The sequence below is a fragment of the Coprinopsis cinerea genome (assembly GCF_000182895.1).
Source record: "Coprinopsis cinerea okayama7#130 chromosome 5 map unlocalized cont3.5, whole genome shotgun sequence".
In the NCBI taxonomy this organism is placed as follows: Eukaryota; Fungi; Basidiomycota; class Agaricomycetes; order Agaricales; family Psathyrellaceae; genus Coprinopsis; species Coprinopsis cinerea.
Window position 1 is genome coordinate 2,859,487 of NW_003307540.1, and position 21,989 is coordinate 2,881,475.

Sequence of the window (21,989 nt, forward strand, 5' to 3'; positions counted from 1 at the left end):
TTCTAGAATGTGGTTCTTGTCGAATCTTGGAGCTCTTCCAGTCCCAGGTAACGAGACTTCAGATTTGAGGCGTCACCTCTGTCGTCTGACTGGTCGTCTATATGAAAAAACAGTCGTTACTAGCTGAGCGCGTACAACGGCGTAAAGGGGACCTACAAGTCGCGGACTCGCGATCGCGGTTCAAAGGCAAGTGGGCTCTGCACAGCCACGGTCAAGGTTCAGTCTGACTCCTCCTGACTCCTCCGACTCGTCGGAGTCTGCGTACAATCCAAGTGTCATTGTAGCTTCGTTTGACTCAAGTTGAACGGTTATTTATTGGATTTTATAGTTTGAACACTTATTGACCATTCACTGTGATTTCAACCAGCATGCAGCATCCAGAATCTCCCCGTCATCGAATCTTTAGCCACTTCGACGATTTGGTAGACGCTGTCAAGCCTTTTGTCCGCGCACTTGCCGTACGTGACGAGGAGAATGTCAATCTGTTCCCTCCCCATGTCACCGCTACCGCGGTTTCGTCCATCGAAGATGGGCGTCCGTTTGAATTCTCCCGCATGAACTTCATCCCTACATGGTTCAAAGACCAGGTCATGCAAACCATGGAGTCCATGGAGAAGAGCGACACCGACCTCGATGACTTTGCTGAAATGCGCTTCAATTTGGTGGCCTTGCCTGACCTCCGAGAGATGGCTAAATGGAACCTCTATCCCCCAGGTGAGTTCATCCTGGGCCTGGAAGTCGGGCGACAAGTCTTCCATTCTTTGCCCAGCGCGCGCTGATTGAGGAACCCTAGGAAAAAACCCTGGACAATCCAAAAACGACTTTGTACACCTGTTGAAAGAAATCACATATGCCATAGCCACGTTCGTCGCGCTGTTAAACCCAAAGCTTCGAACCCGACCACCTCCCTCCATCCTCCACGACTGGGAGAAACCTGACCTTTCCTTCCATCTCTATGGAACAATGCTCTGCTTCATAAATGTCAGGATACCCCCTGCCAGGGCTACCGATACATTTCTGGAGATGGTACGGCATCTGGAACATCCTGCCGACAGAACATCTGTTCCCATACCCGCTGTCAAGATGGTGATAGAGGTAAGCCCCGATACCGCCAACAACTTGTGCAGATAGATATCTAACTCCACATTGCAGATGATGGGGCATCTCCTTCAAGACCCCGAGTGTTCGGAGGGCATAATCACAAACGGGGTCTTCGACAGCATTTACATGAAGATTGACAGGAACACCGAGCCTAAACAGATTCGTTTTATACATGTCCAATGCCCAGAGCCGTTAAAAGAGGGCGGTTACCTCGAATGGCTCTGCATGCTGATATACTTCTGTGGACATACGGCCTTCAAGACACCTTTCGGCGAACAAAAAAATATAGTCAAAGGGGTAGAAATGATCAATCTCTTTGAGCCATTGCCGCTCACACCTGTATCCCCATCGACCTCCTCGTCCCGTGCAGGTGGTTTTATCTTGTCCGATGTGATACTCCGTTTGAATTCTCTTTCCTGCACTGCGAACGAGTGCTTCCTTAACACAGTTTTAACCTATGTTCCCCGCCTAACTTCCACCTTCCATCACCATATCCTTGTCGGACACCGGCCCGGACCTGGTGCTCGGTGTCAAATTTGGCTTTCTGCCCGCCATCCGTATACCCGTTACGTATCTCCAAGATTCCCGACAGGCCGTCCTCCTCAGGTCCAGGAACAAATGCTTTGTGATCAAGATATACCACCATGTCGCCGACTTTGAGACAGAATCCCAAGCTCTTACAAAACTCGGCCGACTCTCTTGTTCGCCCAAGCTTCTCGCCTCCGGGCTCACATCCCAAAGTCACTATTTCGTTCTCTTAACTTACACGGGTCAGACTCTCCAGGAGTTCACTGACCAACAAATGTGAGTCGGCGTTATCACATCTTTTTCACGTTGCTCACCCAATACGACAGCGAGGACGTCAAAGAAAAAATCAAGTTACTGCATGCTCACGGTGTGCACCATCACGACATCCTGCCGCAGAACACCACCGTTGACACTCGAGGGAGATTACGGTTAATTGACTTTGGCGAATCGGATTTCGACTGTCGATACGGTGAATTTTGTCCCGATATCTCATGGGAGGCGAAGTGGAGGGAATATCTCGCCGATAAGGCAAATAACAAAATCGCTAAACCATCGGATGAGTCGTCAGAACAAGTCACGCCATCCTCCACATGAATGCAGTGGAGGTGCGAAAGGTTCAATCATGTGAAGATTCCGTTCATGGTTATATCAATTAGATTCTTCAGACGTTCGTCCGAACTGTACATAATGATACCATCGCTATTTATTTCTTTATACATATTCGAATCGTATGCTGTGAACCTACGAACTACTTATGATCAACCCGACGCATCATCCGATCCCCTTCCTTCACGGTTCCGAGTCGTCCCACATATACCAATCTTTGTCGTAACCCCTCTCGAAGTCATCATCCGTACCTTCACGGTCGGAGTCCCAATCCCTAGCCGTCCAACGCACTTCGTCTGCTACCTCTTTGAACCTTTGCGAGCCGTTCTTGCTGATATAATAGCACCCATAGAAGTGGAGTTCCTTTAGCCGATATCCCAGGCGCGCCCGTAATGCAAGTAGCTTCATGAGCTGGCGAAGGGAAACGTATATTCCGTCCATAGAGTACTTCTCCTGAATCATGTATGCATATGCGATGGTGAGGGATGTCAGCTTGGGAAAATACACCAGCGATGGTCGACCTTGGACGGCGGACTCGGATGCTGATTGCAGGGCAGGGTCACTTCGGAGGCAGGCCAGGACATATTCGGCACTCCCGTGTTCAATATTAAGACTTCTGACCTCCGGAAGCCCGACCGACAGAAGTGACGCATACTCTTCTTGCTGCAGCCAAGATTCGCGCAGCTGCAAACTTTGCACGTAGGGCAATGGCAACGCCTCTGCGAGGCTGCGAAGGAGGACATCCGTCCAGTCGGCATCGTTTACTTCAAAGTGGAGGGAGAAGGATGGTTGTCCTCCCTCGTCGCGTCTGGTGTCAACGTGACCTTCACAAATCAAGTTCTTCGACGAATACGAATAGATAATGAGGTCCTTGATGCAGAATTTTGGAAGTGGTCGCTCTACGAGGGGTGTCGAAACCCACGACGTGATGAGAGCTGTACGGAGACTCTCCAAGGCGGAGGTGGTTACCCTAGATCCTTTCACCTTGAGAGATACTGTGGATGGGAGGTGGAGATAACCCAGTAGATCTGCACATGCTCGACATCTGCTTTCCAGCTCCAGTGATCGGAGCCGTGGAAGCGGAATATGAGATGGTCGGATTGTCGTTGGCCCGGAGGACTCGAAGTGACGTGTTGAAAGCGCCAATGTCGTGATCGATGGCGAACTTGACAACATATCAAGCAGGAGGTCCAGACGTAGACCTGCGTCCTTCGTGTTCACGCCAATCGTTAGGTGTGTTAAGGCTTGTAACGAGGGTGCGTTTGCTGGCAAGGCGCAGTTCCAAAGGGCGAGACGCTTCAGTTTAGGGGCGCAAGAGTTTATGAAATGGTTGGGAAGGCTGATTACGCGCGCCGGCTTTGGAAAGATTGACAATGCTTCCAGATGCGGTGCAGACTGGGTCCAAAATTTGAGGGTATCTTCGAGGACGCTCGGTATGCCCTGCAGCTGAGCCCTTCGCAGTTGCCCAACTCTCGAGAGGGCTTGGGCCATTACGTGGACGTCTTGCGATGCAGGCAATGCCGTACAGAAGAAGCTAATCGAAAGAGGCGCCTCCTTTGCCCTTGAGATTGCAGTTTTAAGCCACGGAAGTCCCATGGCCGGAGCCAGATCACCCCAGAGAGAGGGGCAGTCGATAGCAGCCGCTCTCCACCGACGACAAACACGGGTGATTTTAGTCCACGAAAGCAGATTTTGGCGTGGAGGGAGGCTATAACTGTCGGGGCGGTCGGAGAAGAAGTAGCCCCTGAGGTTGCTTTCTTTCTCTTTGTAGAGTGCGAACACGACGCAAAGGATTTCGTCAGGGAGTCTGGAAACCTTTGCCAGTTCATTAATCTCGCTCTTCACTTCGCAGATCCTGACTTCTAATGCGTTGATTTCCGCGTACAATCTAGCTCGGAGGGTTTCTTCGTCACGGTCCATGGTAGCGGTTGTGCTCTTCTAGGCTGCTGAACACATCGATGAGCTTGCTTGAATGAGGGGTTTTCAGGGAAGAGAACCAATACCTGTGTGCCGATTCCTTGACCGCTCAGGGCGAGTTGGGTATGTGCCACTTGTCCTGAGAGTGTCGATGATTGCTCAGCCCGAATGAGCTGAGATTCAAGCGGAGATCGAGACTTGGCTTGAAAGCTCCGGATCCCTTAGCCGAGCGCACACGGCAGGTTGCGACATTAGCATCTAGCACAGCAGGAATAGTCCTCTCAAACCGATAGCTAAATAGCGTGCAATTTCCGCTCAAGGATAATCTCGCCTGCGTGCACTGCCCCATGGTTCGAAATCCGCTAGAGACTGCCTCGAGGCGGCTAGCCTTTGTTCAACCCGAGTGGGACCAACTCTATCGAACATCGGACGTCGGGGCAGCACACCCGGGCGAGATTATCCCTCAGCGGAAATCGCACGCTCTTTAACCGTCAGACTGAGGAGCCCATTCCTGTTGTGTAGTACAAGCCTCCATCCGTACTGGACGCTGTCAGGACAAAGGATACATGAGCCTCAAAAACCTTCCCCCAAACCTGTCACATTTGTTAGAGCCTGAACAAACAACGTGACAAGCGGGTTTGGGGTCAGTGGCATGCCCAGCGCAACAAATGCTTCCTTCTCGTAGGACAGGTCCTCTCATGGTGCATTTGGCAGATATCGTGCATGGCTAAACCATTTCCCTCCTGAGGTGGCAGAGTGCTCAACAAAAATCGGATTTCTACATGGCAGTGGATTGCACGTCGGATGCACGGATAAAGCGTCTGCCTTGAATACTAGTACCAATTAGACTACGGCTTAACATTGTGCAAAGAGTTATGCGCGCCGGCGCTCTATGTCCGATCACCTTTATAAAAGGATCGTATCCTTTGCACCTACGAATATCTAGTACCTACACTTCCTCTCAATCCGAAGCATCCGAATCTTCCCACATCCACCAATCGTCGTCTGAACCCTGCTCTTCATCTGGATAATCGTCACGGTCATCCCACCTTTCCCTCTCTGTCCAATTCACTTCGTCTACTACCTCTTCGAACCTTTGCGACCCGCTCTTGCTGATATAATAGCACCCATAGAAATGGAGTTCCTTTAGCCGATATCCCAAGCGCGATCGTAATCCAAGTAGCTTCATGAGCTGGCGGAGGGAAACGCATAGTCCGTCCATAGAGCGTCGTTCCTGAATCATGTAGGCACATGTGATGGTGAGGGATGTCAGATTTGGAAAGTACACCAGCGATGGTCGACTTTGGACGGTGGACTCGGATGCTGATTGCAGGGCCGGGTCACTTCTAAGGTAGGCCAGGACATATTCAGCACTCCCATGCTCAATATCGAGGCTTCTGACCTCCGGGAACCCGACTGATAGAAGGGATACGTAGTCTTCGTGCCGCAGCCAAGAATCGTTCAGCTGCAGACTTTGGGCGTAGGACAATGGTAACAGCTCTGCGATACTGCGAAGGAGGGGGGCTATCCTATCGTTGCCTCCGACTGCAAAGAGGAAGGAGAATGGATGTCCTCCCTCATCGCGTCTAGCGCCAACACAACCTTTACACAGCAAGTTCCCACCCGAATACGAATCGATAATGAGGTCCTTGATGCAGAGTTTTGGAGGTGGTCGCTCTACAAGGGGTGCAGAAACCCACGACGTGATGAGAGCTGTACGGAGATTCTTCAAGGCGGAGCTGGTCGTACCATAGCCATCCACATGGAAGGATACTGTGGAAGGGAGGTGGAGACGACCTAATAGATCCGCACATCCTTGACATGTGCTTTTCAGCTCCAGCGATTTGAGCTGTCGGAGAGGAATAGGCGATCGATGGAGTACCGTTGGGGAGGAGGATTCCAAGCGAGATACTGAAAGCGACAATGTTGTGATCGATGGAGAACTTGACAGGGCATCGAGCAGGAGGTCCAATTGTAGACCTGCGTCGGCCGTGTTCATGGTAATCGCTAGTCGTGTTAAGGCTTGCAACGAGGATGCGTTTGCGGGTAAGAGGCAGTTCCAAAGGGAGAGATGCTTCAGTTTAGGGGCGCAAGAGTTGATAAAAGGGCTAGGAAGGCTGATCAGTGCACGCGCCGGCTTTGGAAAAATCGACAATTCTTCCAGATGCGGTGCAGACTGGGTCCAAGATTTGAGGATATCTTCGAGGACGGTCGGTATTCCCTCCAGGCAAACCCTTCGTAGTTGCCCAACTCTTGATAGGATGGGGACGAGAACCTGCTCTTCTTGCGACATAGGAATTCTCGTGCACAAGAATCTGATAGAAAGAGGCGCCTCCTTTGCCCTCGAGATCGCTCTGTTGAGCCACGGAAGTCTCATGGTCTGGGCCAGATCACCCCAGAGAGAGGGGCAGTCGATAGCAGCCGCTCTCCACCGACGACAAACACGGGTGATTTTAGTCCACGAAAGCAGATCTCGGCGTGAGGGTAGGCTATAGTCGGGGCGGTCGGAGAAGAAGTAGCCCCTGAGGCTGAATTCTTTTTCTTTATAGAGTGCGAACACGACGCAAAGGAGTTCGTCCGGGAGTCTGGAGACCTTTGCCAGCTCATTAATCTGGCTCTTTAACTCGAGGATCCTGTCTTCCAATGCGCTGATTTCCGCGTAGAAACCGGCTCGGAGGGTTTCTTCGTCCATGGTGTGCTCTTCTAGGCTGCTGAACACATCGATGAGCTCGCTTGAATGAGGACTTCTCAGGGAAGAGAATCAATACCTGTGTGTCGATTCCTTGATCGCTCTGGGCAAGCAGGTTGGTTGTAGAGTGCTGAGTGTCGATCAGAGCACCCGAAGGCTGAGAATAAAGCAGCGATCGGAATTTGAAAGCACGCTTTCAAATAGCTGAGCGCAAACTTGTCGAGGGTTCAACGTTCAACCCTGCGATTTGGCGATCATCTCTCCGTCCCTACTGGACGCTGTCAGGGCACTTGAAATGAGCGTCCGAGATACTCTTATGGGGCACAGACTCCGCTCAAAGTCAAGAACAAAAAGAAGTAAGTCGATTTTCGAGGAATACCATCGCGAGCACAGTTCGCTACACATCGGATGCTCGGATAAAGTGTCTGCCAATAATAATAGTACTGCCACTCGACTGCCACTACCAATTAACCTATAGTATGTCATAGCTTCACATTGAGCAGAAGACCACATCAACCTGCGTTCCGGGTTTCGGGAAACTGTCTTGTAGGACCGGCGGCAGCGGCACACGTCAACGCGTCTATGTAACACTCCTGATGATGTTGCAGAGGCCACCCCCTGCCAGGCAGGCGCACAGCATGTCTGGTCCGGGGTCGACAGGGAAATTGGCGCATCTATTCTCTGGGTAGGCGCACCAGCCGTGCTATTTTAGGACGGATGTAGTTAATGCTTCCATGTAAACGCATCACCGAGTCGTTTCACCATGGCTTTCACCATCTGCCCAAGACCTAGTCCAACCCAAACATCGCCTTCAGAGGAGGGCACACCACCACCACCACCTCCACCACCCCCGTCCGAATACCCAACGCTTCCAGTTCTGAGAGATCTGCCCCCAGTGACGGTCTCCTTGATACCCCTCAGTATGTCCTCAGCACAATCATCGTACACTCTCCCAACCTCGTTCTCCAATATCATCACTCCCCTCCTGACAATGTACGGAGCCACGCCGTTATATCTCCTAACCACGTCATTCACGTCCTTGACAGCTGCCTGCAGATACCTAAGTTCTGCAGGATGTAGCCAGCTATCAGAGCGGAAGCGCTGAATGTCGGCGAGGGTGAGGTTGAGGAGCATGGGCGCTGGGTTCGTAGAAGTAATCGTGCGGATAGCATGGCGCGTCCACGAGGCGCGGAGAAGGGATCGGAAAGTTCGAACTGCTTCATCATGTTCTGCGCGAAACGGTAAGCCAGCGCCGAGACAAACGAGAGGTCGAGGAGACGCACCGTTTTGCAAAGTGACCCAAGCCGGAGCAGCACCATTTCGCTGAACAATGCGGTTCATCAGAAACTCTTCCCGAGCGATGAAAGGATTGTGTTCGTCCGTCGAACGAGCCAAGGGTTTACCCCGCCCCTTGACGTTATTGAAAAGGCCCGCTTTTCGTGCTTTCTACAGAGAAAGGTTGGATACCATTCGAAGGAAGAAGAGACACCACACACCTCGATCCTATCCTCGACGAAATTTGCCCAGCCTTTGACGCTGGCGGGGTTAGGCCTGCCTCCACCACCGCCAGGAATTCCAACGGCTTGCCCATGTGCTCCGTCCCTCTTCAGCCCTAGCTTATAGTCCAACGTCGACTCTCTGGCCTGAGTCAATCGTCCAGCAACCACTCCCCTCTTCATAGCCTCTCGTTCCCTCCTCCGCTGCTTCAAATCTTCTTCCGACACTGGTGTAACTTTGATAGAGGTGGTGGGGATATGCGCCAGCTTGATAGACGAAACGTCATGAGAAGGGACCTTGTACGTCGTGTCCCACGGGTTATGCGATGGGTTGGAAGGGAGGAGCGGTTCATTCGCCCATGAACCAGAACTAGGTCGAGTAGGGGGAGTCCACGATGAAGGACTAGTGGGTATCGTCGTCGCCGGCGAAACATACGAATACGGAGGCGTCGAGCTACTCGGTGGCGACACCTTCGACCCAACGCCTTCTCTCTTCATCTTCTCCTCGGCAGTCTGCACTTCGCCAGACCTCAACGGCTTGTACTTGTCCACCAGCATCCGCAACACCGCATCCTTAACGTCCTCGTCCCCGGTCCAGTTGGGATACTGCTTTTGAAGCTCGGTAGCGCGTGCTTGGATTCGTGAGTGGGTTCGTTCCGTCGACGCTTGCTCTTCTTCTTCGAGTAAAGCATCGGCAAATAGTTTGTCGCTAGCCTTAATTGGTGTATCTGGTTTGTCTATAGAGTCGTGCGTATCGTTTCTGGGTGATTCCGAGTCTCTTGCTTCTGCAGGTCGTCCGGTATGAAGGCATCTACGACCTCCAAGGCTTCCAGAGCATGTAGTACGCAAAAAGAGACATCCTAGTTGTCGGTTTGTGGTGTAGAGAGCGTAGGAAAGAGGCAAAAGAGATGTTCTAGTTGCCAGTGCAGTTGGTTGCATGCAAAGAAGAGGGATGCACAAAATTCGCGGGTGCGGGGAAGCAAATTGATTGCTCGGGTATAACCGATCGAGCGGATCGGAGGCCAAATGACTCCGGAAAAATAAATAGGGGCACTCAATTCATGCCCGACGCATCGGTCTTCGTTAGGCGCACCACAGGAAACTGAATGACACGTACGTGGCCGGCGTGTAAGCTATATAATCCTAGAGTATCTACATAGATTGAGGCCATCCGACCTATACAATAATGATAACCGAATAACTTTTAGTATTGTAAAATGACGATGACAAGTAACGAAGAGGTGGTGCGTCGATGTTGGTGCAAGATATCACTAGTAGTACACAACATAGTCCTTAACTTGTACTGCAGAATCCTGACCACTCAATGACTAGTGTCATGACTCGAGACTGTCTACAACCGGAGCTGAGGCGGGAGGGTGCACAGGTTTGGGCGAATGGAGTTTAGGACTTGTCTTGGACTTTTTGGGTGTCGAAGGTGCAATGGGCTTCTCTTCTTCTATCTGGTCAGGAAGATGTGTTCCATTCGTCTTCGAATCAAGAGGTGATTTAGGGATTTTGGCGGCGGGCGCGATTAGGGAGGGCGTCGCTGGCTCATTTGACTCTTCCGAGTGGGTTGCATTTCCATTCGGATGCGATTTCAGCGTCGATTCGGATGGTAGAGAGCTCGATAGAGGTAGCGAGCCCACGGAGGACGACGGTTGTGTACTCGTACTCCTCCCCCTCCCAGCCGCCACACTTCTGATCACCCTTGGTTCCACCCACGATGTCGACAGTGACGACGCAAGGCCAATGCTTGAACCTCTCCCGCCCAGTATCTCCCTCTCCTTGCCCTTCACCCACGAAGACGATGGCGAAGAAGCCACCGAAGCTGGAGTTGACCGTGGGGACGCCATAACTCCAACCCCCACCTCGCTGACCAACGACCCAACGCTCCCGTTCAGCTCCACCGTCTTCATCTCCGGTCTCAACGTCTCCTCCGACACCCTCGTTCCGGATTGCGAAGGGTAGATACCCGGCCGTGGTGGAACAGCCCGCTCGTAGTAGAGCATAAATACCCCCGCGCCCTCGGCCAACACACTCTCAATCCCGCATTCTCGCACAGAGTCATCGCTAATTCGCAGCCACCCCTTCCCCGGTTGCGTTTCCCCATCTTCGAAGATGTATTCAGGACCCTGGCTTTGTGCCTGGTTCTCGTCGTCTACGTCGCCGTCCGGTATCCGCAGCGGGTCGACAAGGACAGGCGGTGCAAAGCGTTTCTCCTTTGGCAATCCCGTTGGCCGAGGTTTCCGTCGATAGCAGATATAGTGACCAAAGGAGTGTCCACCGAAATGACAGACCACTGCTGCGAGACGATAGATTGTCCGTTGGTTGGAGTAAGTGGAGGGTGTTGGCGTCGTTGAGCGGGGAACTGCTGGAGGCGGTGTTGAGATAGATGCTGTTGGGATGGTGGAAAGGGATCCGGAGGTCGTAAAAGGTGTCAAATCGAGGACCTCGGGGAAAGCAACTCTGCAGTTGTTTTTCCCAGCATAATGTCCGTAATGGATGGAACGGTTCAGATGAAGAGCGAGTACTGGAGGAGGCTATACGTAACCGCTTCGTTAGAATTGGCTCGGGATCGTGAAGCATAAAGGAAACGCACTCGGGCAATCATAGCTTGTTTGGTAGACGCCGGGCTGAAAACTTTCTCTATCCTCACGTCTTTCAAGTCTTCTTCTATCCGACCCTCTGCCAACGCTGCCCGAACACGAGCCTCAAACTTCCTCACTTCCTTCAATCGTCTCTTCTTGGAGCTAGAAGGATTTGTGCCGGGTTTCGTCGCTTCCTCCAACGTGGCGAGTTCCTGCTTTAGCCGGTTATGCGTCGCGACCAGTGAGCACTTTCTACAGATGCAATCCTTGAGGATTTCAAGTCGGGTGTAGTCTTCGAGGCAGTCTTCCAACCTGCAGCTACCCTGTCATGCCGTTAGGAGCTATATTTAAAGTATGGTAGACACCACGTACTGCCATCCTTGGAACAGATAACTGCCAGTTATCGAATGCGAAATGCATAACCGCCTCGGTATACCCGCAAACGACACAACTCCTTCGGTTCGCGGTCAACCCATCGAAAACGCTCTTGCCAATCTCCTTTGTCGTCTCCGAAGGTTTGTCAAGTGCACTTCCAAAGCCGCGATCCCTTAACCCTTCTTTATCCACTGCCGCCAACTCGTTCTTGATGCATTCCGAAACCACTTGGAAGAGCTCTTGAGCGTCTTGGTGCTCTCGCGAGTAGAAGAGGGAGTTCGTCCGGCCTTCAGTTTGTTGACTGAGCACGTTGATTATGTCCATTGGGCGGATTGCGCGGTAAGCCGACTTGGGTGTGTTCAAGTCTATGACGAGGGAGAATGGTTTATCAGTCGGTGGTGCATACGTGGTCGGCTCGGTGGCCTACCTTGGAATAGCTCCTTGAGAGCGTCGATTACTGGCGTCGGAACGTCGAGGGCTTCTGCCTTTGCGTGAATGGCGTCTATGTGCGGTTGGAGATAGGAAAGCGAAGCCAAAGCCTGCGAGACCGTGAGCTGTCAATATAATGACGAGTGACTCTTGACGAACCTGGAGCGTCGAGTTCATGAAACAATACGTCCCCGAGACGTTGACCAACCCAGGGTAGTATCCTTCGTCCTCTTCTTCCTTCCCGGAGCCTGCAAAGACCGTCTAGGTCACCAAATTTAACAGCAAATTTAGACTACAGACCATGTTGTTTCGCATTGCCGTTCAGCTGGATCTGCTCCGCTCTCGTTCGAATGGCCTTCCTGTCCTTCTTCTTCTCTCTGCTTCCGGACTTGCCAGTACTCCCAGTGCTTCCTGACGCCGCCGACGACGAGGACCACATCCAGGGGAGGTAGCTCTCGATGCCCATGATGGCGGAGGCGAAGAGGGAATAAATGTAGCCGTTCTTGGCGCTAGCCGCTGTCTTTGCCACGAAGAGGAATAGAGCTGGAAATAGAAAGAGGACCAGTAGGGGCACTATCTGCTTGAATAAATCGCTGGAGACGAATTCAAGGACCCAAGACCGAAATTCGTCTGGAAGGTGCATGAGTGCACAGAGAAAACCTTGTAATGACCGCTCGCTGACTTCACACAGGGTAGGGTTGGCGGGAGGGCCAAGGCAGGATTTCGCGTTCTTTGTTTGGCAGGTGGCTGAGGTCAGCACCTCAAAAATCAAATCTTGCCAGTCCTCCGTCCACCATGTTTTACCAAATTGTCCAAAGTACCTTACATATTTGAACATTCGCGTAATTTTCACGAGCCAGAGAGTCTATGGAAGGATCGCGCTCCAGTCCCGCCGCCTAACAGCTGCAGACGCCCAGGGGAATTTGGCATTGGTACGAGCTTGAGAGCTCAATCATTTGTGTCAGGACTCACGGGATCATCAAGCGCCTCGTGAGTCATCAAGGATGGATGCATTTCTCAATAAATGTTGGGACCTAGTGTAGAGACCTGATACTTATGAGTCCCTTACGTCGTCTCAATACTACTAGGACTTCCTATCGTCTCAGCTCCCCTGGCGTTTGAGATTCCGAGATTCTGCAGTGGTCAGAGTCCTGGCCTCGTGACACCTCTGACATCTACCGTGCATCCGAGAGCTCAAAAGTCGGACGTGGAAGGCTCCAGTCGTTGATTAATCGGTAAGCGCACGCACTGTGATACTTGGAATTACTTCGATTTATCAGTCATTCTCTCACCGAGTTTCGCTTGTGTAGGGTACCCTGCGTGTTTTTGGCAACTGTAAATGGGCCCCTGGCGATTGGTTTACCGTCACATTTGGGCGAAGCGAACCGTTTATATTGGATATGTCGTCTATTAGGATGGTATCCAGGTTGAAAGAGGCTAGTAATAGGCTGCAGAGGAGGGCGAGAGGTGATCTTCTGGTAGTCGCGTTACGGTCTGGTGAACCTTGTTGGAAGCCTTAAGCGCTCAGCAAGGGGCTCGCCGGTTGGCCCAACCGCACTCCATAGGGGTTGACAACTACATGCGAGTCGGCATAGCGTACGAGGCCCTTGTTGAGAGCCTTTTGTGCTGTTGCTATGTGGTGCACCCAACCAGCACCCACCGGCAGATAAACCAAAAGGTCGACATCGAACGCCCCACGCCTCTGACTTCTATCAAAAATCTGACAGTGATGGCGATTTCTGCCTTGGCCCTCCCGCCAACGTTACACAGGGTCGTTTAGCCGAGGTACTACGGCCTGAACATGTCATTTCGCCGAATTCACATGGCTACCTGGCCCAATGGTAGCGCGTATCGTCGATGGCTACCAAAAGGTTGCAGGTTCGATCCGGCGGTGTTCGTTTTCTTTTTTCCTTCGTTTCTTTTCCCACGTGATTTGTTTCCTTTCACGTCGCGTCGCGTTGAATCAGAATTTGGAAATTGGATCTCAACTTGGTCTCGGCGGGGACTTCTTTCTTAGCTCAATGTCTGTCGCTTATTTTTCCCAACACTCTTCTAATCCGCTCGAGGCAAGGACTTCCGATGCCCGCAATCTTCATTACAACCGCGTCTACGCAGAGGCCAACGCCCAACTCGACGAAGTCTCTCCCTCGAGCGATCCGCTAGCCCGATATCCTCAAGACGAGCTGCGCGAATACCACGAACATCTTGCAGAGGTCATTCCAGGGCACCCACAGACAATGAGCCAAGCACGGAAGAAAGAGACACGGATGGTGGAGCTCGACGAGGACGGTGACGGAGAAGAGGAGATGAGTGACGACGAGCTCATGATCATCCCCAAGGCGGAAGAGGACGTCTCCGTCGGCGATGGAGAGCAAGACAAGGAAGGTAACACCCCGCAGCAACAGCAATACGTCGAGTACGACGAGGACATGGATGCAGAGGGCGAATGGGACGAGGACGTAGAGGTTGAAGAGCCCAAGGAGAAGGATTATTTCGCCCTGGACGAATCTGAAGAAATGGGCTCGATAGACAAGAAAACCGAAGACGAAATTGCCGAAATCGAGAAGGAAATCAAAGAGTTTGAAGCGGCCCTTCCTACACTCGCTTCTGGGTACAAACTCCTCGACCGGTTGGGCACTGGGACGTTTTCTTCGGTCTACAAAGCGCTCGACCTGCGGTATCACGAATACGACAATAGTCCATGGCTAGGACACCATCCAGAGGAGTCGTCAGCTCACTTCCAGTCCGTTCCGCGACCAGAGGGGTCGAGGGTATTCGTGGCTATCAAGAGGATTTACGTTACAAGTGGCCCGGAGAGGATACGGAACGAACTGTTCATCATGGAGACGTGCAGGGGAGCAAGACACGTTTCGCAGCTCATCACCGCGTTCAGGCACCATGACCAGGTCGCCATCGTTATGCCTTACCATCGGAATGAGGATTTCAGGGTAAGTACCATGGAGCTTCTTCAATTGCGCTGAACTTATCCGAGGTGCAGGACTACTACGAGACGCTACCGATGGAAGGAATCAAATCCTATTTCCGATGTCTACTACGCGCATTACGCGATATCCACGCGAGGGGGATAATCCATCGCGACGTCAAACCAGCCAACTTTTTGTTTGATCCCAGCACCGGTCAGGGGACCCTGTGCGACTTTGGGTTGGCTCAGGTACGCCTGTTATACAGCGGCCTACCCGCATGACTGACAAGCACCACTGCAACAAGATCATGGACGACAAGCCTCCTGTGCTAGGCGCATGCCTGCACACGCAGCCCACGGAGCAATACCCCCACGGTCACATCCGGAAGAAACACCAGTACGACGAGAATCTGGTGAAGGAGGGACAGATGGACGCGCGGAAGAAGAGTAAAATGCATGCGCATTCTGTTGGTATTCTTGACAAAGATACTCGGTACTGTCGCCTTTCCACCTGATGCGAAATATTGGTCGTGGAGACTGACCCGTGTCTCAGAATGCCCATGAAAGCCAATCGTGCTGGTACTCGAGGATTCCGCGCACCTGAAGTCTTGCTCAAGTGCGGTCAGCAATCCGGAGGTAAGGAGAGCCCGAGCTCCTTCCCCAGAGCAAGCTAACCCATTCGCGTATGGCAGCTGTGGATGTCTGGTCTGCGGGAATAATCCTCCTCTTCTTCCTCACTCGAAAGTTCCCAATATTCCAATCCAACGACGATATCGAAGCTCTCATGGAACTGGCTGCCATCTTTGGGCGGAAGAAAATGGAGAGCGTAGCCACACTACACGGTTGGTACTTTATCTTATCTATGCCGCTCGTAATCTCACTCGTCCCCACAAACAGCCCGCAAATTTGCAACCAACGTCCCCGACATTCCACAAGATCAAGTCAAATGGACGACAATGATCGAGAAGCTCAATCCGGACCTTCTGACACCACCCACTCCGAAAGAGCATTTCTATCCCTACACGCTCCCTTCGTATCGTGCAAAGCTACGACAGGAAGAGGAGCGAAGGCAACAACGTCAACAGGATCCTCACAGGACGCCGACAAGGTCCTCAAGGCACGAACAATCTCAAGAAGATGATATAGAGTCTGACGCAGCTCCACCAACATCCCACCTAACCTCCTCTTCCCCACTCTTGTTCCCTCGATCCTCACCCGCGAACAATGTCGACGAAGATAGTCCTTCACCAGGTTCCGACTCTTTACAAACCTCATGGGAACAAGGCATCCGAGACGCCATGGACCTCGTTACCAAACTCCTCGAACCCGAGTCCGTAAAGAGGATAACACCAGCCGCAGCCCTCGCCCACCCTTTCCTCCGCGAAGAAGATAAACTTGACGATGACTACTATGTTCCACACGTTTTCGGACGAGGTGTTTGTGGCAAGTACCATTTCTATGATGATGTGACGGAGCAGCCGGGGGTTATCATTAGGGAGAGGAGAGGGAAGTGTGTCTGCAATTGCGGACTGGAAGAGTGCCAGGAGCAGGATGAGAATGCAGGGGAGTGGGTGAAGGTAAGGAAGCTGGTCTCGGCTGGTGAGGGGATAGCGATTGGGATGGAGCCATGCGAGTTCCACCAAGATTACCAACTTTACGACGATGATGAGGACGATTGAAGGCATAAACCAACTGTATTCTTCTAACATTGTACCTAACTTATTCTCGCTACTCAAGTAATCAATGCACGTTTCATTTTCCCGCGAATGCTGCTCCTCCCAGCGTGATACACGTTAGCAGTCTGGAGCAAAAGCATTCCATGCAAAAGGAGAAAAAAATGACCACTGCAGGACTCGAACCTACAACCTTTTGGTAACCATCGGCCATCGAAGCCAAACGCGCTACCATTGCGCCAAGTAGCCATATTGATTGTGGAGACCCATGTACATATAGCGTTGCGGGAAGAGCACCGGCTCGCAACCAATTTCTTTACGCTTCACACCTTTGTTTGCTACTTGCTTGTCACTAACCTCATCAGTAAAAACTGCTACAACATTTCAACTTTGTAGAAATCGAACCCAAGGACGAGTGCCCGAAACACGTATAATGCACCGGCTAGCTATGCCCTCTATGCACAAGAACCCTCGATCAAACTCGACGACGAAGCCATAGCTTCATATCGCCTCTGTATCTCCTCATTGAAAGCAATCTAATCCAAGTCCAATACCAAAACCCGTCAGCACCATCCCAAGTCAAAAGCAACACAACAAAGTGTCAGAGCCACGGAGAAGGTTAACGCAACGCACCATGGCATCCTCTCCAACATACGGGCCAAACATCCTCACCCTCTCCTCCGGTTCAAGATTAATAAAATCGTCCAGCGTAATCTGGGTAAGGATAAGCGAAGCAGTGAAATGGTTGATACTCGGAACCGTGACGAAACTTTCCACGTCCTAGAACAAACCAAACCATCCATCGCTTGAATTAGCTGCTTGAAACACCACGCATCGCAGTCACAGAGAAAGCTTGAAGGAGTGCGTAGCGTACCTCATGTTCATCCTCCAACCACTCCCTCCCGTCCCAGAGCACACCACCCGTCCCATCCCTCCGCTCCGCCTCCTCCCCACAAAGCCTAACGATCTGGGCAACCTCCGCAACAGACCCCGCAAACCCCCACCTAACTCGACACCTCCCCAACGCCCCACCACCCCTGCGACTCTCATCACAAACCACCGCAATCCCCCAATCCCTCCTAACCTTCTTGATAGCCTTAAGAACAGGCGGCGTCCACGCACACACATCCGACCTCCCCTCTCTCGACCGCATCGCACACGACTCGGGAAACGCCTCAAACACAACATCAACATAGCCAAACCTCCGCGCCAGCTCCGTCAGCCTTTCTATCAACGCAGCGGATTGCGATTGTGCGGGGAGCGTGAGGAGCGGGACGAGGAGGACTGCGGTGAAGGCGTCGAGGATGAGGTGGGGCCCACCGCCGCCGAGAGACGGACGTTCGATCAGGTCGATGCGGCATTGGGGGGATTGGAGAGCGTTGACGAGGGCGCGACGTTGGAGGAGCTCGAGGGAGGCGAGGTAGCGGTGGGTGCTTGTTGGAGGTGGAGCGTTGGGGTCTAGGCGAATGGTGTTGCGGTCGAAGATCTCGTCTGGGGGAGAGTGGTTGGTTGGTTCATCTTCGGGTTCGAGGGAAGGACCAGTGTCGGCGATGGGCTCAGGGACAGGAGTAGGTGCATCTTTGAGTCTGGCAGAGCGGAGAGTAGCGAAGCCAAGGACGCCTAGAGAACAGTTGAACAGGGAAGTCGGATCCTTGGCCTTGCGAGGCTGAGGCGTAGGGTTATGTTCTCCAAGAGGCGGAGCATCAGGAGGTTCAGGAGCCTTAGTTGTGTGCTTAGCCACGGACGATTGCGATCGGTTAGCCTGAGTAGGTCCATTAGACTGTGTCTCGATAGGTAAAGCATCAAATTCGAGCGACTGTTGCTGCATCCCAATCGTATCAAAGCTATCGCCGACGTCCATAGCAATTGGCGTGTCCAAGTCGTCGACGTCGAGAGCAATCGGCATGTCCAAGCCATCACCGTACTCCAAAGGCATAGCAGAGCCATCATCCTTCACCGCGAAATGCGGATCGTCGTCGACATACTCCAGACCAGGGGACATCAAGATATCATCGAAGACATCGTCCGGGTTCAGGGCCAGTTGTGCGTCGACCGCAAGGTAGTCGTGGTCACCATCACCAAGCAACGAAGCGGAGGGATTCCAGTTCTCCTTTTCCTCTTGGAAAGAGAGTGCGGGCGGCAGGTCAAAATCAGCGAAGGCGTTTACCGATGGATATCGAGTGCGCGGTTGCTGATGAGGATGTCGTCGAGGATCCAAAAGAGCATCCTGAGCAGTCGTACCAAGATCATCGCCAAACCCAGGAGACATCCCCATCTTCATCCGCTTCGCGCGCGTCCGACTCGTAGACCCTCCGACATCTTCAAACTCCTCCGACAAAGCACCAGCCAAAGGCCGAGTAGTCAATGTGCTCCGAGTCAATAGTCGGGCGTTCACGCCATCAGCCTCTCCTCCATCTGCAACCTCCCCCTGTTCAGAATCTGGTCCAACTTCAAGGTCGCTGCTGCCATCCTGATGTTCAGGCCGACAATATTCATCTTCCACAGAATCGATACGGGCATGGGTCTTGCGTTTCCGAGCGAGGCGTAGCCGATCCAACCGGCTCAGAACAAGCGGTGTATCGAGTTCAAGATCGAGGTCGTACACCGAGTAGTAGGGGTGCTTCGAGTCGTCCATGGCGCCCCAGTGTGCGAGGATCCTACTTGAGACAGTGTCTCCGTATTGCTGAGAGTCATCCTTATTCGTAGCAGACGAAGCGCCGTCGTTGCCCAAAGAAGACGAAACATTCAAGGGTTCAAGGAGACGATCAACGGCTTTCACCAACCCCAGGTCCACCGGTTCGCCTCTCCTAGACGAAAAGACGTTATCCACTTGCACGACCTCGGCGATAGTAGGAATTTGTTCGGTGCTTGTGAAGGCGCTGGAAAGGTGGTGTATATGCGTCAGTGAAACGTTTAGGGATACATGGCTGGAGAAAGACGGGGATGGCTGGATCGAGTTGAGAAAGGAAGAAGGGATGGACGACGTACACCCACGACAACGACAACAGCAGCGACTGAGAAATCCGAGCTTTCTTAAACAGAGCGCGGAGTTGACTGTGACAAGCGGCGGGAGCGGTCGTAGTGCCCGAAACGTCCCTGGTGTCATTCGCCACAGGACTCTGTGTCCAATCTCTAAACGACGTCGGGATGAAATGCGAGGTTCGGTAATGTGTAGGTTCAGGTAGGGCAGGAACTACAGTTCAATTCAATCCAATCCAGGTCAGCAAATCCACATGAAACTTCCTTCAGCAGCCACAGGCATACCCAGTACCCGCATATGATCCAACCAACCATAAATCCAGCGCATACAAACCAACCATTCTAGCAATAAAAATCCATAAACATCTACACGTACCTTCCAAAACGAAACTAGACCGATCTTCAATCTTCTCATCCAGTATGGGAGTGTAGACGTTGACGTCCAAACCCAAGGTCGATCCATACAGCGCTTCGATTCCGTCGCTGCTTGCTTGGGCGCCAGTTTCACCTTCACCTTCAGAGGGTTCGAGTGTGGTTGAAGCGAGGCCTAGCATGGAGGTTGCAGGTGGAGACGATGACCGCGTCTTGCTCAGATTTTCGGTTCCGGGGGCGATACTAGGTGGGTTGGAGGACTCGTCGGATTTGGACTTGGGCTCTGGCTTAGGGAGGACTTCGTTCATGAATGATTGGTACCTATTAGTAGTATCCAACAATCAGCATACAAAACGTGAAAGTGAAATCGAGGAAGGGAAAGAGGAGCTAGAACGCACGTCTTCCCATGAAGAATATGCTCCTTAACACCCTCCAGGCCTCCAATCCTCCGCGCCCTGGGGAATATAACCTCCGTCACGGGTTTCTCTAAACATTCGTAAAGCTGGAGCGCGGGGTCGGAGGAGGTATCAGGTGTAGGCGGCATCTCCAGCTGGTCGACCAACTCGTCCTCCTCCTGGCTTGCCGCTGAGTCGGAGTGGACGCTCGGAGAGGAATGGAGCGTTGCTAGAATCGGAAAGGGGTTAGACGAGAAGCCAGTATGAGCGTAGGTAGGACCCACCCCAAACCATCAACAACACGCATATTCTGCTTCGGAATGTCATCGTCCGAATCTACCACAACCGGCGCCAACGCCCCCATCGAATCCACCATCTCGATCATCTCCTTCGTATCTCCCGGGACATTGGGAAGGGGTGGCAGCGGTACACGACCTCCCCCTTCACGCCTCCCACAGCCAGGTCTTCGACGCATCGGAAATATAGGCGCGGCGATTTCGGGCAGGGGGTCGGATGGGGGAGGGGAGATTGGGCGGGCGAGGAGGCGTTCAAGGACTGGGTTGTTCGAGTTTGAGGAGGATACGGGGCGTGGCTTGAGCATAGCGAGTGTAGCTTGCATTGTCGCTTTCACTTGATTCATTTCGTCCGGGTTGATCGTTACTTCTGTGCGCCTGGGCATTCGAGCACCATGGTATCAGCGTCCAATCCAGGCACATATGTAAGAGAAACAAGGAAAGACATACAAAACATCCTCAATCATAACCTTGGCACTGGGCACTTCCTCAACTTTACAAGCCAAAAACTTGCACTTCCTCGATACATTCCCTAGCATTTTGGGGATCTGTCGTAGGTACTTCCCTTTCCCCAGTTTAGGCGTTGCGCGTCTCGAGTGGGCTGTTAGAGCCGTGATACAAGGCAGCTCGAGGAGTTGTAGATCTGGAAAGGAAGAACGAAAAAAGGATGGTACTGTCGTCAGCTCATTCTCAAGCCAAGCAGCCGTACGATGAGATCCAGCCCCGTAATCGTACTCACCTGGCCCGCTTTCCCAAACAGCCCGCTCAGACCTACTCCCTCCTCCACCTCCCTTCTGCATTCCTAGCACCGATTTGACCAACGCCACAGACTCGGGGTACACGATCCACTCCTCTTCTGGAACAGTCTTGCTGAGCGCATCTTCAGCCGTTGAATGCGAGACGATTCTGTACAATTGCAGAAGGACGGCCATCGGTTCTGGTGGTAAGACCAAAGCATAGGGATCGGTAGTTGGGATTTCGTGCAGCGTGTCGAGGAACTGTGTATACGCGTCCGAAAGGTCGTTATATGCGATGCCGTCGTCGTACGCGTTTCGCCCATTGTATGCGGGTGGTTTCGTCCATGTAGGTCGTTCGCCAAGATAGGTATATGTAGTTCGTCAATGCACGCAATTCGTCAGTACCCCCTCTGTACGAGCCACAATTACAGGCAAGGAACGTACATCAGCTACAACTTCAGTCGTAAACTCTACATAATCCGTCGTGTAGTGCGTCCGGGAGTAGTCACATAGGAGGTCTTGGATGCGTTTGCGGAGTGCTGCTTCGTGAGCGTTGGCGGTGGTGTTCATTATGGTCATGGTGTTCATCTTTCTTAACGGTTGTTCGGTGAGCCAGGGGTTGTTCACGGTTCGAATCTTGAGAAAACACGTCGCCAGTCAGTTGATAGACAGCTAGAATAGTCAGTGAGTCAGTCAATAAGGAACTGGGCAGGCGGCCAGTCAAGGAGGTATGAGTCCGTCGTCAAGGTTGGAGAGAAGCAGCAGTTAATCAGGTTCGCGTTCCAAAGCAAAGCAATACGTTCAACGTTGGACAAAGCAATAACCAGTCACAGAAAGCAGTAGCAAAAAGCAAAAGCAGTACTCAGAGAGCAATATGTAATCAATGGT

At 52.3% G+C, this 21,989-nt stretch overlaps 7 protein-coding genes, 1 non-coding gene and 1 pseudogene across 9 annotated transcripts; 3 read left to right on the forward strand and 6 right to left on the reverse strand.

Annotated features, from left to right (window-relative positions):
- Positions 1 to 368: 368 nt before the first annotated feature.
- Positions 369 to 2,223, forward strand: CC1G_08828 (protein kinase subdomain-containing protein PKL/ccin4; the record flags this gene model as incomplete). Its single annotated transcript, XM_001839050.2, has 5 exons — positions 369 to 714; positions 794 to 1,095; positions 1,153 to 1,621; positions 1,683 to 1,905; positions 1,956 to 2,223. The coding sequence occupies 5 exons, from the start codon at positions 369 to 371 to the stop codon at positions 2,221 to 2,223; spliced, it is 1,608 nt and encodes a 535-aa protein (XP_001839102.2).
- A 195-nt stretch (positions 2,224 to 2,418) lies between these two features.
- CC1G_08829 (hypothetical protein) lies at positions 2,419 to 4,254 on the reverse strand (the record flags this gene model as incomplete). The annotated part of the gene is made up of 2 exons (XM_001839051.2): positions 4,239 to 4,254; positions 2,419 to 4,181 (listed from the first exon to the last, which is right to left on the reverse strand). The coding sequence occupies exon 2, from the start codon at positions 4,153 to 4,155 to the stop codon at positions 2,419 to 2,421; it is 1,737 nt and encodes a 578-aa protein (XP_001839103.1). The 5' UTR covers positions 4,156 to 4,181; positions 4,239 to 4,254.
- An 859-nt stretch (positions 4,255 to 5,113) lies between these two features.
- On the reverse strand, positions 5,114 to 6,844 carry CC1G_08830 (hypothetical protein; the record flags this gene model as incomplete). Its single annotated transcript, XM_001839052.1, has 1 exon — positions 5,114 to 6,844. One exon carries the CDS (start codon positions 6,842 to 6,844, stop codon positions 5,114 to 5,116), a length of 1,731 nt encoding a protein of 576 aa, XP_001839104.1.
- Positions 6,845 to 7,564: 720 nt separating this feature from the next.
- Positions 7,565 to 9,276, reverse strand: CC1G_08831 (hypothetical protein; the record flags this gene model as incomplete). The annotated part of the gene is made up of 3 exons (XM_001839053.2): positions 7,565 to 8,070; positions 8,125 to 8,287; positions 8,338 to 9,276. The coding sequence occupies 3 exons, from the start codon at positions 9,274 to 9,276 to the stop codon at positions 7,565 to 7,567; spliced, it is 1,608 nt and encodes a 535-aa protein (XP_001839105.2).
- A 612-nt stretch (positions 9,277 to 9,888) lies between these two features.
- CC1G_08832 (hypothetical protein) lies at positions 9,889 to 12,195 on the reverse strand (the record flags this gene model as incomplete). Its single annotated transcript, XM_001839054.1, has 7 exons — positions 9,889 to 10,165; positions 10,219 to 10,877; positions 10,937 to 11,248; positions 11,298 to 11,665; positions 11,728 to 11,839; positions 11,889 to 11,977; positions 12,030 to 12,195. 7 exons carry the CDS (start codon positions 12,193 to 12,195, stop codon positions 9,889 to 9,891), a joined length of 1,983 nt encoding a protein of 660 aa, XP_001839106.1.
- A 1,358-nt stretch (positions 12,196 to 13,553) lies between these two features.
- CC1G_20123 lies at positions 13,554 to 13,627 on the forward strand (annotated as a pseudogene). The gene has a single exon. The product of its transcript is annotated as a tRNA-OTHER (tRNA).
- Positions 13,628 to 13,966: 339 nt separating this feature from the next.
- On the forward strand, positions 13,967 to 16,331 carry CC1G_08833 (other/CDC7 protein kinase; the record flags this gene model as incomplete). Its single annotated transcript, XM_001839055.2, has 5 exons — positions 13,967 to 14,677; positions 14,919 to 15,145; positions 15,206 to 15,288; positions 15,345 to 15,494; positions 15,550 to 16,331. 5 exons carry the CDS (start codon positions 13,967 to 13,969, stop codon positions 16,329 to 16,331), a joined length of 1,953 nt encoding a protein of 650 aa, XP_001839107.2.
- A 159-nt stretch (positions 16,332 to 16,490) lies between these two features.
- On the reverse strand, positions 16,491 to 16,574 carry CC1G_20124. Its single transcript has one exon. It is a non-coding gene; the product is annotated as a tRNA-Arg (tRNA).
- A 206-nt stretch (positions 16,575 to 16,780) lies between these two features.
- Positions 16,781 to 21,680, reverse strand: CC1G_08834 (hypothetical protein; the record flags this gene model as incomplete). Its single annotated transcript, XM_001839056.2, has 10 exons — positions 16,781 to 16,861; positions 16,959 to 17,039; positions 17,200 to 19,204; positions 19,314 to 19,518; positions 19,681 to 19,997; positions 20,075 to 20,300; positions 20,363 to 20,742; positions 20,815 to 21,007; positions 21,104 to 21,362; positions 21,546 to 21,680. The coding sequence occupies 10 exons, from the start codon at positions 21,678 to 21,680 to the stop codon at positions 16,781 to 16,783; spliced, it is 3,882 nt and encodes a 1,293-aa protein (XP_001839108.2).
- Positions 21,681 to 21,989: the final 309 nt, after the last annotated feature.